This window comes from Elephas maximus, chromosome 21, assembly GCF_024166365.1.
Source record: "Elephas maximus indicus isolate mEleMax1 chromosome 21, mEleMax1 primary haplotype, whole genome shotgun sequence".
Lineage (NCBI taxonomy): Eukaryota > Metazoa > Chordata > Mammalia > Proboscidea > Elephantidae > Elephas > Elephas maximus.
The window spans coordinates 49,298,813-49,315,064 of record NC_064839.1 but is presented as its reverse complement, the minus strand read 5'-3'; the positions used below and the strand labels follow the sequence as shown (position 1 = coordinate 49,315,064).

Sequence of the window (16,252 nt, the reverse complement as noted above, 5' to 3'; positions counted from 1 at the left end):
CGATTTGGAACAATTATAAAAGAGTCTCCTGGAATCCCTAAAGATCACCACATCAGACTGTGCAAGAAAAAAAAAAAAAAGACAAGTCATTACAGTAATGATAAACTGACTTAACATACCTGTAGGTGACCCTTCCATGACATGGCCGATGTAGGGGCCTTCCCGAAAGATTGGCCTGTTGTCATTCTGATCAATCACGATGATTTCCAGAGGGACCGGCCCCTCGAGAGTTCTGCCACTGACATCAGTAGTCTCCACAAATAGCTATTTGAGCAAAGAGATTGGAGGAGAAAGATAGCATTACTCCATTATGAAAATCGAAGTCAGGTCCTATGGAAAGTAGGTTATAACAGCAATTTTATGAGCCCTTGGCAATGTTCAAACTTTGGTCTCAATGGATAGTCAGTGGGACTGGAAGAGAAATTAAACATTTCAGAATAAAAGGTAAAGATCCGTTCATGCTAGATCCTCCTTGGGAAAATTACAATTAATTAAATCTGCAAAAGAAGTCCAAAAATAAATAAAAAATAAGATGTAAAACCCCAGCTCACAATCATCCATAGCTGAGAAATGTGCTTACATTGTTTTCTGTGTTTCCAACCTCATTAAAAGGAATGCTATGTTAATAAAAAATAATTGTCTAAGCTGTTACGAACACAGTGCATTATGAGATAACCGAGAGCGTTGATGGTAATATTTAGGAGAAATTCAGGTCAATAAAGACTTAGAGAGGGTTTTCTTCAGTCAAGGGTAGAATGAGATGTGGGGACTCCTGCCCACCGGGTGCTTACAGTCTAGTGGGGATTTCACAATCCCCTGCAACGCTTCCACTGGGAACTATCTTTAGATCTCAAGAATGAAGAAAACGCAGTATAAACAACAGCTCTAGTGTTTGTCTTGGAAACAATGAGTTATGCAATGGTATTTCCAGTGAATGGCCATGACCTTATGCTCTCATTTTCTATGTTCATTTCAGCCTTGATTTAACTCATCCATATTGGTAACAGCTCTCCTTGACCTCAGTGGTGGTCTCTGCGTAGAAGATGGTAGATAATCATGGTCAGACAAGGGCCTCTGCTATTGTAATCACAGCTCAGTTTCTCACTAGCTATGCGACCTTGAGGAAGACACTTAAATTGGCTTCTCAGTTTCCACACCTGTAAAGTGGAGTTAATAAAAATACCCATCTCAAAGGAGTGGTTGTGAGGGTGAATAATAATAGCCAACATCTATCCAGCACTTGGAGTCCCTAGGTGGTACACACGGTTAATGTGCTCAGCTGCTAACCAAAAGGCTGAAGATTTGAGCCCACCAAGAGGTGCCTCAGAAGAAAGTCCTGGCAATCTGCTTCCAAAAGACACAGCCATTGAAAACCCTATGGAGCACAGTTCTGCTCTGACACACGTGGGGTCACCATGATTCGGAGTTGACTCAAGGGCCATGGATTTTTAGGATCCAGCACTTACTTTACTTAGGCTCTATATTTTATTAACTCACTTGATCCCCACAGTAACCGTGTGAGCCATTTTACAGAGGAGGGGATAGAAGAAGAGAGAGGCTAAGTGGTTTGCCTGAGGTCATGCAGCTAGTGAGTGGCGGGGTCTGGTTTGGGTCCCATGAGGTCAGCCTCTAGAGCCTACCTTTTTAACTACAATGTCTCTAAAGCGCTAACTACAATGATTGTCACAAAATGTACCTTAAGGATATTAGCTGCTGCCAGTGTGCCGCTGTTATTGCCAATACTACTGTAAAATACAGGGCAAATAAGGAAAATAAAAAAGGAGCACTCCTGTTACAGATCAGTATAGTCAAGTCGCTCCCCACCTGATGGTATCGTAAGCCGGTATCATCCTTTTGGAGAGTAGCATGGCAAAATCCAACGAAAGCCAAGAAGGATCCCTTTTGATACCACTCCTGGTTCTATTTAAAATAAGCTGCACTGGGATATATGAAGACATGTAAAATAACACTGGCATCTACCTAAATGTCTAATAGAAGTGGACCAGTTGAATGATGTCTGTGTAACAACATGCTGAAGTACAGACATTAGATAAAACTATCACAAGTCTATTATCTACTTAGAATATTGTGTCAAAACGCACAAAATAGCATGTGTACCATGCATATGTAACTTGTACACATTTGGACAGAATTTTAGCTGGGTTAGAAATATGAATCCACCCAGAAGTGCCTTGGACAAAAGGCCTGGTGATGTACTTCCAAAAAATCAGCCATTGAAAACCGTAGAGAGCACAGTTCGACTATGACATACAGGGGGTTGCAGTGAGTTAGAAATGACAGCAACTGAGCTTTTTTGTTTTTTAAAACAAAAATGAAGGCAGGTATGCTTGGGTGGAAGGATCATTTTTAAAATATTTTTCTTTAACATTACTTCACCCCTTCTCTAGCAAATTTACACAAATTTACACACACACTTTGATTTCTGGAGCAGATGAAAAAAAGCATGGGTATATTAATTAAGAGAAAAAAATAAATGGATAGAGCCTTCTAATATCTGCACACAGAGAGGATCTTGCAGACAATGAACTTTTATCCATTTATGCTGCTTTTTTAGCTACTATGAGAATATTGCTAAAGAAAGGGAATAAAAATAAAGCTTGGGGAAATTTCACATAATAACCGTGTCTGGCCTTTTGTCCTCCAAATTAGCCAAGGATTTGACTTTAATGCAATCAAAAAATCTATGCCTAAAGACAATAATACCTTGGATCTGAATTCTAAGCTTCCACATTCCACAAGACTCAGCCAGCATCATAAGCTATAGGTAGGGCAGAGCAACAGAAACCTGCTTTGCCAAATATGCTAATATGTTGAAACTGGGCAGAGCAAATTCCAGATCTGTCTCAACATAATGGAATGACAAACACTAAAGAGATACAATTGATCAGGATGAATGCAAAATGTCAAGCTGAATCTCATAAAACCAATCACATAAGTAGACAACTTGATGGCACTTTACATTACAAAACTACCTATGGCCAGACTCTTGGTTTTCTTTGCAGACGATGCTATAAATTGAAGCCAAGATCTTTGGAAAGGTGTCTAAAAACAGAAAAATGTTCTTAAGCAGCATTTACTCGTTCTGAAGCTAAAATGCTTTGAGGATCGACTATATGTCATGCACTACGCTGAGCACTGGGTATCTAAACCAAAAAACCAAACCTGTTGCCTTCAAGTTGATTCTGACTCATAGCAACCCTATTGGACAGGGTAGAACTGCCCGCATAGGGTTTCCAAGGCTGTAATCTTAAAGAAGCAGATGGCCAGCTCTTTCTCCCACGGAGTGGCTGGGGGGTTCAAACTGCTGACCTTTTAGTTAGCAGCCTAGCAATTAATCACTGTAACACTAGAGCTCCTTATTGGGTATCTAGTGGTTAACAAAAAAGATACTCTGGCATGGTGAGACAAATGATAAACACGAGGAAATGATATGAACAAGATATTGTCATTTAGAGATACAGACTACAAAGGAGATGAAACAGGTAATATGCTAAATCTTCACTGTAGCTAATTTAAATAAACTTAAAATAAAAAATTAAGTTCTTCAGTAAAGGTAGCCGTACTTCAAGTACTTAATAGCCACACGTGGCTAGCAGCTGCTGTGCTGGGCGACGCAGATACAGAGCATTTCCATCACTGCAGAGGGTTCTATTAGACGGTACTGGGCTAGAGTGTGACTGAGACTGTGTATGTATGTGGAGGGTCTTCCTTAAGATAGAGGAAGCCTTATCGCTGATGGAACATTTCAGCTGAGACTTAAGTGACAATAAAGCCGAAGGAGTTAGCTGCACAAAAATACACAGAAAAAGAGTTCTACACATGAGGAAGAGAAAGTGCAAAAGCCCTGAGGTAGGAACAAGGTTGGCATTATCCTGGGGGTGGGGAAAGATACAAGAAGGCATCAAACAATGAGGGCTCTACTGAATTCCAGTGGAGTAATTTTAGATTTATCGCACTGTAAGATTATTTTCATAGAAAAATCTGAGCAAAGACAGGAGAGAAGGCATTTCCTCCTGTGAACTGGTTGGAGGCAGAGATGAGTAAGGGAAAAGTATATCACGCTTCTTGCTAACAAAGGGGAAAAAAAGTAGACTGAATAAAAAGTACAGTATGAAATGCTAGTGTTTTACTAGGAGATGCAATCTTTTCTACCCAAATCACTGATGACAGTGATATACTAGAAACCTGACATTCCGGTGAATTTTCCTACCTGTTCTCATATGAAGGTCAGATCCACAGTTAGCAAATGCCAAACTTCTGAACTGGGTGGGGCTCTAAAATTCCAGACAGCGCCTCTAGCATCAGAGAATAAACGTTCAATGATTTTCTCACCTCCCTTTCTTAACTGAAATGCCCAAAACACACATTGCCTTAGTCTGAAAAGACTGGAACAATGCTTGTTTCCTTTGAATTACTTGAAGGATTCTAGTGGCTGGTGTTGGGGCTGCAAAAACAAAGCAAGCCAGAATGCATACAAAGGGAGGCATTTTAATGACTGTTCATGTTGGAAATGAGATGTCACTTGGTAGAAGTCTACTGTGAGAAAAACAATTAGGTGGCCATCGGCAGAAAGCAATGAGATAATTGTTCAATGGAAATCTCCCAGCCTCTCATTGTCTATTTCTAGACCAATTTCTTGGACTTGAAACTTCTATTCTTTGTGTCCATGGTGGATCTGCCCAGGGAGAATAAGCTGTGATGTATGAAAAGGCTTATTGTGGAACAAGAAAGAGGAGATGCTCAACTAATTAGAGTTAGAAATGCTTGTCCAAGCATGTAGTGTCTAATAACTTATTCTTCGTCAGGTAGCCTGAACTCTCATAAATCATACATTTGACCAGCCTCCTGTGTTGTGTTTTCCAACCACCAGTTGTGTCAAGTAGACTCCTACTCATGGCAAACCCATGTGTGTCAGAGTAGAACTGGACTTCGTACAGTTTTCAAAGGCTGATTTTTGAGAAGTAGATTGCCAGGCCTTTCTTCCCAAGCACCTCTGGGTGGACATGAACCTTCAACCTTTGGGTTAGCAAGTGAGTATGTTAACCATTTTTACCACCCACGGACTCTGTTGTGTTTTCTAGGACCTCACTATTCAAAGTGTTGGCAGAAGACCAGCAGCATCGGTATTCCCTGGGAGCTGGTTAGAAATGCAGACTCCCAGGCCCTGCCCAGCCCTTCTGAGCCAGTCTCTGCATTTTACCTCATCCCCAGAGGATGCGGTGCATGTTCCTGTTGAAGCAATGCTGCCTTAGGTCACAGGGATTGGAAATGGAAGCTCAGAGGACTGGTAGAGCTTGGGAAAGGCATTGACAGATTAAGCTACATGAAAATAAGCACCACCTGAAAGAAAGTCTACTGCTTTGTACTTGGACTCTTTCATCACTCCCAGGCACACAGGCAAGCACTGACATTTTGTATGGATCTGTCTAGAGGAGACTCCATTCATTCATTCATTTTCTCTCTTTCTTGTACACACACCCCTACCTCACAGGATTGGGAAGATTAAGTAACACAATGAAAGTATCTGCTACAAAGTGGGTGCTGAAGTCTAATCCTAATCTAACTCCCTATTTTATAATGAGCTAGTTTTGGTCTTTGCTAGAGAAGGCAGAACTATTTTATATTTAAATAATTTCATCAAATATTCTTAAATGTCATTATTGGGGACAAGGATTTGCGAGCAAATACAAAGTGTGATAAGTGCAGTCACTTTTCCCATTTTGCTCTAAACTTTGTCCACAATATGGGGTCCTTCTTCTAGGAACTGAAGCAGACACTTAGAAGTTACCCTCTTCCTCACATGAAACCTCCTCTCCAATCCCCAGCGACTTTGTCGTCAAGTTCTCTCTCCACTGCTTATCTGACCTCTTGAATCTCTCTTGAATTCACTCTATTCTCTCCACCTCCATTGTCACTTTCTGAGATGTCTTCTTCACCTCTCATCAGGCCACCAAATGAGGCACCTAATGGGCCGCCCTGCAACCATTATTGCCTCCCATAATCTATTCTCTATAGGGGTTCAGGGAGTCTTTTCAAAATGCATTTTTATGTTTACCACCCCACAATGGAAACCTTTCCATCATTTCTCATCACTGTTAGGGTAAGCAGCAAATTCCTATACTTTGACAAGTTTTTGTATAATCTGGCTTTAGCCCACTTTCCCAAACTCATTGCATGCCACAAGAGATCACTTATTCCTGATTATCCAACTATACTGGCTGTTCTTCAGTTTCTCCAACTCATCATATGCCTTCCTACCACAGGGTCTTTGCACATGCATTCCTCACACCGAGAAGAGACTTCCACATCTGCCACTTCCTTGCTAACTCCTACTGACCCTTCAGATGCCCAGCTCAGACATAGCTGGTCCCTTAGCCCTTCAGACTAGCTAGAGTAACCCTGGCTCACACTCTCGTGGTAATTACCACATGATGTAACCATATAGTGTAGTCACACTTATCACATGTAATCACTCATTTATTTGTGTGACAATTCAATTAATGTTTGCCCCTTCACTTAGACCCATGAAGACAGAGGTGGTAGGTGTTCTTGCTCATTAGTGAATCCTCAAGGCCTCAGTCAAATGCCTGGCACATAACAGGTACTGAATATTGTTGCATAAAGCTCTCTTCTGAAGAAGTAATACCTCTTTAAGACACTGAGGTCCAAAGGTTTGGCCTCAGCTTTGGGCCATCTGTCCTTTCCTCTATCGCTGGCACGTGAGAGCTGAGAGCTGGTGCTGACTCTAAGGACCATATGCCAGTACAGTCTTAATTGATGTACATGACCCCAGTGGTAAGCAATATCAAAGTACATTAAATTGATTACTTAATTTTTAAAAGAAGGGAACTGACATTCATTTGATGTCAAATAGATGTCCAGGATTTTTATGCATTGGCTCAAAGCAATCTGGAGAAATACTTAAGACAGTGAACTCAGAGAACCGTTAAGTAACTGGTCTAGGGTCCCAAAGCTGGTGTGGGATGGGGCTGGACCCTCACTTAGCTTTACCTCCAAAATTCATGCTTTCTCTACTTGGTCCAGGTTTGCTAAATGGTCTTTCATGAACTATCCTTATAGTTTTTGTTTTCTTTGCTTTACTATTTGTATTATTACTACTTTTTCTTTAAAACTGATGGATATTTTTCACTGTTGCCTCATCCCAAGCAAAGTTATCCATGAATTTATACATATGATGAGTTTATTGTATACTTGTCCTTATACACATTAAAATACACACTGAGCCTCTGTGTGTATAGCCTCCACCAGCTATAGGTTGGGAGATGTCACAGTATCAGCCACAACAGGTTTCCTTCCAGAGTGTCATAGACTATCAGAAAAGAATAAAGAAAAGCTGTCCTTATTAATTTAATGACCACGGTGACTACAAGGTGAGCAGAATATACAAGTCACCTCTCATCTGTTTAGAGAAAAATACTCATCTCTATCCCAGGATGGATGGGACATTAAGATGTCACATGGATTAGTTTCCTGTGGCAGCCGTAACAAAGCATCACAAACTGGGCAGCTTAAAACAATAGAAATTTATTCTTTCACATTTCTGGAGGCTGGAAGTCCAAAGTCAAGGTCAGCAGGGCCATGCTTCCTCTGAAGGCTCTAGTGAAGGGTCCCCCCTTTGCCTCTCCCAGCTTCTGGGGATGTCCGCGATCCCTGGCACAACTTCCCTTGCAGAAGCATCACCCAACCTCAGCCTCAATCTTCACCTGGCATTCTCCCTGTGTCTGTCTCTGTTTTCTCTTCTTTTAAGGACATCAGTCATTGGATCCGGACTCACTCTATGGGTCCAGTATAACCTCATCTTAACTAATTACATGTTCAGAGACCTTATTTCCAAGTAAGGTCACATTCACAGGCTCCAGGTGAACATGAATTGGGGGAGACACTATTCAACCAAGTACATCACATGAAAGTGACGTAATCGCCCTGCTTCAGGCGGCCGAGGGAGATGGGCGTTAGGATGTTAGTGCACATCATCTGAGTCCTGCATAAAAGAGGGGCCTTGACACCAGAATGGGGGAGATGTGGGCAAACCCTGGAAACCCAGGGGCAGATGAACCAGCAGAGCATGAAACACGTAATGGAGGGTTCTCTTGGCCATCCTTCCCATAACCTGTCTCCCAGGTCCTCTATTTTCCTTCCACTCTGGGAGTGGGTATTGCCACTACAGGGGTGAGACTGTCAAGCCACAATGTGCAAAATGATGACACTTCAAACCAATTAATGTACCATGATAACAGAGGATGAGCTGTACACACAATGTACAAGGATCCTTTTTAAAAAACAAGAACATAATGAACCAAATTACAAAGCACATATAAGCACACTGGCCTTCAGCTTCACAGCAAACTGTTAACATCCTGCCCCTCATTTGGCTTATCCTTTCGTCTCTGCTCATGAAAGACAGAATTTAGCGAGACAAAATCTGATATTCTGATTTTACTTGAAGGGATGAACTGATAGAAAACAAATGCATTACAAGGGTTTTTGAGTGAAGGCCAGCATGAAGAAGCTGGCTCTTAAAAGCTGGTATTTTTTTTTATATGAGATGACCCGAGCAACAATATCAAATGTAGATTAATGGAGTAAGAAACAAAGCATGACACACAGTCCATGGGCTCATGAGTCATTTTGAAGTGAAGCAATTTAGAAAACATGGGCCCATATGAACTCTGATGAGTCTACTTTGAGTCAAACATTCAAATGAAGTTAACACACACACAAAGAGTAAATCACTTATTTGAAATACTGTTGTTCAACACGTGGTTGACAGTGAACTGTACATATGTGCATGTGTGCTTTTTAACCATAAGTTTTTAGATAACATAAAAATGTAGCGAATATATGAGATTTGACTCTAACATAACATGACTGTGGCTCTTTGGCACACAGTTATCTTCCACCCAAATGAACTGTTTGTCCTCCAAGTTACCTTGGAGCACTAAAAATTTTTCCAAGATGGCTGCCACCATTCATTCACGCCATCTTGCAATACCTCTTTAAGGACTGCTACTTGAACCAGTTTGCAAGTCAAAAATATCATCTTTTAAAATAAAAAGTAGTTAAAATGCTAGAAATATGAAGTGGTACCTGGAAATGCACTGTGTGCACTCAGGGATACACACAGGTCAACCAGCACTGGAAGTCTCCCACTAAACGTGGCTGTGTAAGTTCAGACATACGGATTGTATGTGTCTGACTGAAAAACCTTCAAAACATTAAAAAAATAAGATGCCAGTGTTTGCCTCTACAACTCACAGAGATGAAGGAAAGAAGGCAAAAATGATGATGAAGATGCTGTAGAAGATTCTGGTACATTCTAGTGGAATCATACCTTGGTGCAATCTTCCTGGAAGACAGTTTAGAAGTACTATGTCTCAAAAACTTTAAAGATGCTCACAGCTCTCTTGAAACATGTCCATAAAGATTCCAAGGAAACAAAGAATCCCACAGAAATTTTTGTATAAATCTGGTATTACAGGCTTATGTATACCAGATGATCTCTATAAGGTTGATGGTGGTTGGAAGATTTAAAAACTATACTTTCCACTATGGATACAATATTAGTATGTGAAAGAAAGAAAAAGAACACAATTAAACTAATTCTAATCCGTTTTATTAATGTGAAACTTAAATTGCCCTTACTTATTATACCTCCTGAATCTTCACATATTTAATTAATATATTATCATAGTCATTTATTATACCCTCTTTAGCAGAGACTTATGTATTCTGCATATAGATGAGAATACATTCATGGTCCAATTAGATCATAAACAACTCGAAGGGCAAAACATTATTTTCTAGGTATCCCTTCTTTATCTAATTAAGTATCTAGAACAAAGCAGTGAAAGATATATATATATATATATATATACACATATTTTAAGTTGAGCTTCTCTGTATGATTCTCAAACCCTTCTCACTTCCCAGTATCCCACAAAGACTAACCAAAGGCTTTTCCATTAAAGACATCTTCATTGGTCACTGAAATTCCACTAGTCTTGGAATCAGAAAACCTGCTTTCAAATCTCAGCTCTGCTACCTATAGAGTGGCTGTGGTAGGCAGAATAACACCCTGCTCCTCCCAAAAAATGTCTACGCCTAATCCCCAGAATCTGTGGATTATGTGGGTTACATGACAAAGGGAAATTAAAATCTCAGATGGAATTAAGGTTGTGAATCTGATGATCTTAAGATAGGGGAATTGTCTTGGGTTATTTGAGAGTCCTTAAAAGAAGAAAAAGGAGCCAAATGAGAAGGTCAGAGTGATGTGGTGTGAGGGTGGGATCAGCCATTGCTGGCTTTGAAGATGGAGGAGGGGGGCCATAAGCCAAAGAATGCAGGCAGCCTCCAAAACTGTAAGAGAATAAATTTGTATTGTTCTAAGTCCCTACATCTATGGTCATTTGTTACAGCAGCAACAGGAGACTAATACAGTGGCCACAAATCATTGTACAAACTGGGGCACTTCTAAAAGAAAGTGGTGATACTAACAATTAAGTCAGAACAACGGGTGCAAACAAATACAAACTGGCAAACTGGGTTAGATAGTCATTCTATCGTACTAAAGAACTTCAGTTCTCTAAGTCTCAGGTTATGCATGTGACAAACGGTGCTCGGAATACCACTCTCAGTCTTCTTGTTAAAGGAATAAAAAAAACAGTGAATGAAGCACAATTTCTGGCATGGGGGAGGTCATAAACGAAGGTATGTCAGATCAGAGGAGGGTTGGGTAACTTTGGCATGCCATCTGCCCAGCGACTGCACCACCATAAGCCAAGGCCACACCCAAGGTCACCATCTCCACCACAGCCCAGCTAGAAGCACCTTGGTGGTTTCCCATCGGAACACCTGGGAAGGGAGGCTCGGCAATGCCCCAGGTGCCTATTCATCCCCACAGGACCCTCTGCTGCAGGGAAATCATTCACTCCCAGGAGACCTTTATTTAGGAATTTATAAATGTAGATGCAGTACCCTTGATTCAATTCCTATTTGTCAGCCATTGCCCCTTTGAGATTGCTCTTATAACAATCCAGATTTCTCTTTACCACTCAAAATATCTGTGTTTTAAGTTATTTTCTGAGCTTTATTCATTTATTCAAGTTGAACCTCATTATGAACCAGCTCCTGGAGAGGTTCCAGGGAAAAGATGTATTCAGCCTTCTGTAATGTCCTGATACCAACACTTACACAGCTCCTTGTGCACATCTCCTTGCTAGGGCAGATGTGGTGGTAGCTCCCTCCAAAAACAATCCAAGGGGCGATCAAAGTTCCACACTTGGCTTCATTATTAACTGAAGACCCTGATACTATCAAGTGTTCTTTGAAAAGCTTGCTCTGCTTAGAGCTAACATATTTCCTTTGTCAATTTGAAATTTTACTTTTAAAGTGTTTTATTCTTTTCTTTTTTACAAAACATTATGAAAATGTGTCTCTTATGTATGCAGGCTCACAACCATGCCTAGACTTTGAGGGCATTTTTCTATTTAATTTTTAAAGTAACTTTAATTATGTGGAAGAAATCTATGCAGATATTCAAAATAATTTTCCTTGAGCAGCTCAGGTAAATTCCCTGGGAACACCCTCTACTCCAAGAAGGGGCACAGGCTGAGAATTTTAATTGGCTCAAGTAGAATTTATATAAATTATGGATGATGGAATTATTCCAGATCAATTAAGGAAGGATGCGTGCAAGGGTTACGGGGATTTGGTATAAAGAAGAGAAACTTAATACTTTTGAAAAATAAAGCTATGGGAGAAAAATTACCCAGGATTTTGTTTTCACTTGCCCTTCTCCCTCTTAAAGAGAAAAATTCAGAGGAATAGAAATGGATGCCACACTTAAAAAAAATTTTTTTTTAAGTTTATAGATCTAGAGTCATTTTGCTAAATTAAACTATTAAACTGTGTTCTATGAAACGTGATGTGCTCCAAAAATTAAGGTTGAAATATAAAATTTTAAGGGATAGCCTAATAAATTCCAGATGCATTAAAGCATTAGAAGAAAAAAAAAATCATTGAATATTTATATAAGATTTATGTAACAGAGTAGAGAAGGCCTTTCTAAGACCACATTACAGGCATAATTTATTAGATGAATAATTGATACACTAAATTACTCAGATACAAGTTTTTTCTTTGTATGCCTAAAATAACAAGTAAAATAAACAAATAGAAACAGAAAAAATATCTATTATATAAAACACGTTTACCATCCTAAATATACAAAGAGCTGGCTAAAAACAAGAAAGAAGAGACAATTACTAAATTAACAAACAACTAGCAAAACAAGAAAACAAAAGCAATAAACATAATGAAATTAAAAAGCCGTATCTTTTTGCCCGTCAAATTGCTAAATAATAGAAAAACCTAGTATTCAGTGTTTAGCAAGCTGGTGAGAAGCCAACACTTACTCATGACTCATGCTGTTATTACGACATCTTTCTGAAACACAATTTGTCAATATGTGTCAAAAGTCTTTGAAATATGCATACTCTTTGGCTCAATAATTCTACTTGTAGAAATTTAGCCTGTGGGCTGTATGTGTGTGTGTGGGGGGGGGGGTGGGGGGGTGAGTATATTTAGCCACATAGATGCTCATTTCAATGTTGGTTAAAAGTAGAGAAAACTGCAAACGACATAATGTGTTCTAAGAGTAGATTGATGAAATTAACTACGTTATCTACATAAAGTAAGACATTGTGTAGTAAGAAAATTTTAGAGAATGTAAAAATGCACTCACGGTATGAAGAGACAGCGCTGATTACAAAGTAGTCTGTACTGGATGATATAATTTTTGAAAAATAGAGAAACTGATGATCAAGGTTATACTAAAATATTCACAGTGATTTTATTGTGGGTGATTTTCCCCTTGCTTCTCAGTACTTTCCTGATTCTAAAGGACCCGTATTACTTTCAGAGAGAAAAAGAAGTCACTAGAGGTTATTTAAAAAATTATAGCTTATTCAGGCAACGATTACAGGCTGACTAAAGTTTACTAAGAATGGGAGCTACGGGCAGCCATTACACGGTAGATATCTAACATCTCTCAGTTTTGATGATTAATGAGACGCAAGCAAACATTAAAGATTTGGAGGTCAACACTCCAGTAGTGGAATGCAGGAAGTTGTCAAGCGTTTCAGTCTTCGCAGGTCTCTACAATGATAAACTCTTATTTTGGACCTCTCACCTGTGTTAGTGTAATTATCTCTTAAATGCTCTCTGCCCCTGCCCCTGCCCCCAATCTATTCAAAACGCAGCTTCCCAAGCTATCTGTAAAAATGTGAATTGGACCTTTGTACTCTTCTGCTTACTCTTCTGCTTTCTAACCCTCCCGCTTCCAATTGTGTTCCAAGCCCTCACTGTGGCCTGTAAGTTCGGACCTGACTTGAACCCTAGCTTCTTCATTGATGGCATCTATCCATCTCCCCAGAATTACCCCAGCCCAGCCAACTTCTTAGTGTTCTTCAAGTCTGGCAAGTTAGTTTCCATCTCAGGGTCTTTGCAGATATTGTTCCCTATACGCAGTGCCGTCGAGTCGGTTCCGACTCATAGCGACCCTATAGTACAGGGAACCGATAACGTTCTTTCTTAAGGTGTTTTCACATCTTGCCCCCTAACTTCGTTCAGGTCTCTCTTCAGAACAGAAGCCTTCTTTGACTACTTGATTGGAAACAGTTACGCTGCCATCTTGTCCATCCTTATCCTGATGTTTCCATGGTGTTTGTCACTACCTGACCTATTACATAGTTGTTTGTTTGTTGAGTGTTACCCCTGCTATAATGGAGTCCCTGGGTGATGCCAGCAGTTAACGTGCTCGGCTACTAACTAAAAGGTTGGAGGTTCGAATCCACCCAGAGGGCTTCTGAAGAAAGGCTTGGTGATACACTTCCACAAAAAATCTGCCCTTGACAACCCTATGGAGTGTATTTCTACTCCAACACATAGCAGGATATCATGAGTCAGAACTGACTTGACAGCAACCGGTTTATTGGTTCTACCAGAATGTAAGCTCCATGAGGGCAAGGGATTCCATATGCCTGGTTCCCACAGCACGATAGAACAGTGTCTTTCATATAGAAGATTCTGTATGACATAAATGTAACTTAGAAGCAATGAGTGAGCTAAGGGCTCTGAGTTTATTAAGGAATTCCTTCTTTTTTTTTCTAGAGGGCAGGTCTACAGACAAGAAAGAAGGGATACTCATCTTGTGAGAAGTCTCTAAGGGTGAAGCCAGCTAAAAGGCAATGGGTTTAAGGATTCGACAAAGGCACATTCTGCCTATTTCAGAGGAAGAAACCAAGTGCAATGAAGTCGTTACAACCATCTTAAGTATGCAAACATATTTCACACGGGATAATTCATTGTTTGGCAATGACTCATAGAAAATGATTTTGTTCTGACACACGTTACTAATAAGCATATTTAAATGAGGGAAAATAAGACAAGTGGAACTTAATACAAATTCTAGCCCACCAAAATGGTCCCACCTGTCTCTGCCTTATAAATGAGGCAATGCAAATGGCAGAAATACTCATATTTCTTACATAAAGCCCTCTTTACCATTCATATTACCCTAGCTCAGCATCTCTTCTCTGATTTTTCACTTGTGCTCAAAAATTCCTCCAGCAGCCAAACCGACAAGACTGCGGCATGACCACCTGTGTTCTGCGGGAGTCTTCAAATTTCAACCGAGATGGTACCATCTTTTCTCCTTTGACTAGATGTCCCACTCAACAGGCTCTGTGCTTCAGAGTACCAGCAGTCCACATTTCAACCAGCCTGCATTTGGCTTTTTTCTGGACTGTTCAGGCTTCCCCTTGCACAGTGCCCTCCAACTTCCTCAAGTGTCTGGCCAGCTTAGAATGAAAGTGCCAATGTAACGTGTTCCTTTGCTCACAGCACCCTTGTCCGCATGCTCGTGGGCCATGCAGAGGGAAAATGGGGAGTATCATCCTATGCACCACCTAGATTATACTCATCAAATGGCCCAGCAGGCTGTGCTGCTGCTGTGCAAAAGGGGAGAACCATCGCATTGTAATTTGTCTCCCTTCTGTCCTGAACTATGTATGGTTGAACCATGTGAGGCTGCCATTTTTTTTCAGGTCAGAGATAATTAAATATCAGTAATTCCATGTGGTTCAGCTTAATATTCTCTCGTTCAAAGGCATAAAAACCAGAATGTGGGCTGGGGCTGGGGGAGGTGGCTTATGTCCATGTTTCTAAATCATTACTGTGAAGGCAATGTCATTTCTCCAATCTTTGGAATCCTGGGGACTTGTCACCCCTCTTATGATTTGCTCCAGGTGAGAAAGGAATAAATGATGGGACAGAAAAAAGGTGGGCATAGGGCATGGTAGGGTGGCATTGCTACTAAGAAGTTTCCAGGAAGAACAACGACATGGTTTTGTTTTGTTTTTTTCTTTCCAAAGTCCTATTCAAGAAGTGAAACATCTCATCTTCTGGATATAGACCCTGTTTTCCTGACAATGGGCTTTTCTCCAGTACTGTGTTCTGCTACTGCTTTCCATTCAAATGTCTCTTTGCCTCCTCACTTGTCTTTAAAAAAAACTTTTTTTCATGTGCTTGTCCACTCATTTTGTATAGATAACCTATTTAGTACACATCATCTTCTCTTTCAGTCTGACATTCGTTGAGCATTTGATGTTCGGTCCTGGTGGTGAAAAAAAGGTTGTGGACTTTGCTTGCAAATAGGTCCCAACTCTAGGGGAGTGAGCAGATATATGGAATTCTTTTAGTACCATTGAAAACATAAAACAAGATAAGAATATACATAATTCTCTGGTGATTCAGAGAGTGGGTGTTTAACTATGTTTTGTAAGCCAAGGGAAGTTTGCTAAATAAGGTGCTCATTAAGCTAAGTTTTGGGACAGTCTTTTGGATGAATAAGGATGGTAGGATGGGAGGGTGGGGTTCTGGACAGAGAATACTGAGTGCAAAGGTATTAAATAGTTTGGTACTCTAGAATGTTGTTAGTCGCTGTGGAGTCCATTTTGAGGACTCCAGAATAGGGGTCAGCCAATTACCGTCAGGCCGAATCCAACCCGCTGCCTGTTTTTGTAAATAAAGTTTTATTGGAACACAGCCACGCTCATTCATTTATCTATTGCCTAAGGCTGTTTTTGTGTTAGAACAGCAGAGTTGAGTACTGACAGAGACTGGATAGCCTGCAAAGCCTAAAATATTTACT

At 40.3% G+C, this 16,252-nt stretch overlaps 1 protein-coding gene across 2 annotated transcripts in view; it reads right to left on the bottom strand.

Moving 5' to 3' along the window:
- CDH13 (cadherin 13) overlaps positions 1-16,252 on the bottom strand; it is a 1,228,073-nt gene that overhangs the window by 471,845 nt on the left and 739,976 nt on the right. For both annotated transcript variants that reach the window (XM_049863997.1, XM_049863996.1), the window contains exon 6: positions 120-264. In XM_049863997.1, the coding sequence (XP_049719954.1) occupies positions 120-264 (145 nt within the window). The remainder of the gene's footprint in view (positions 1-119; positions 265-16,252) is intronic.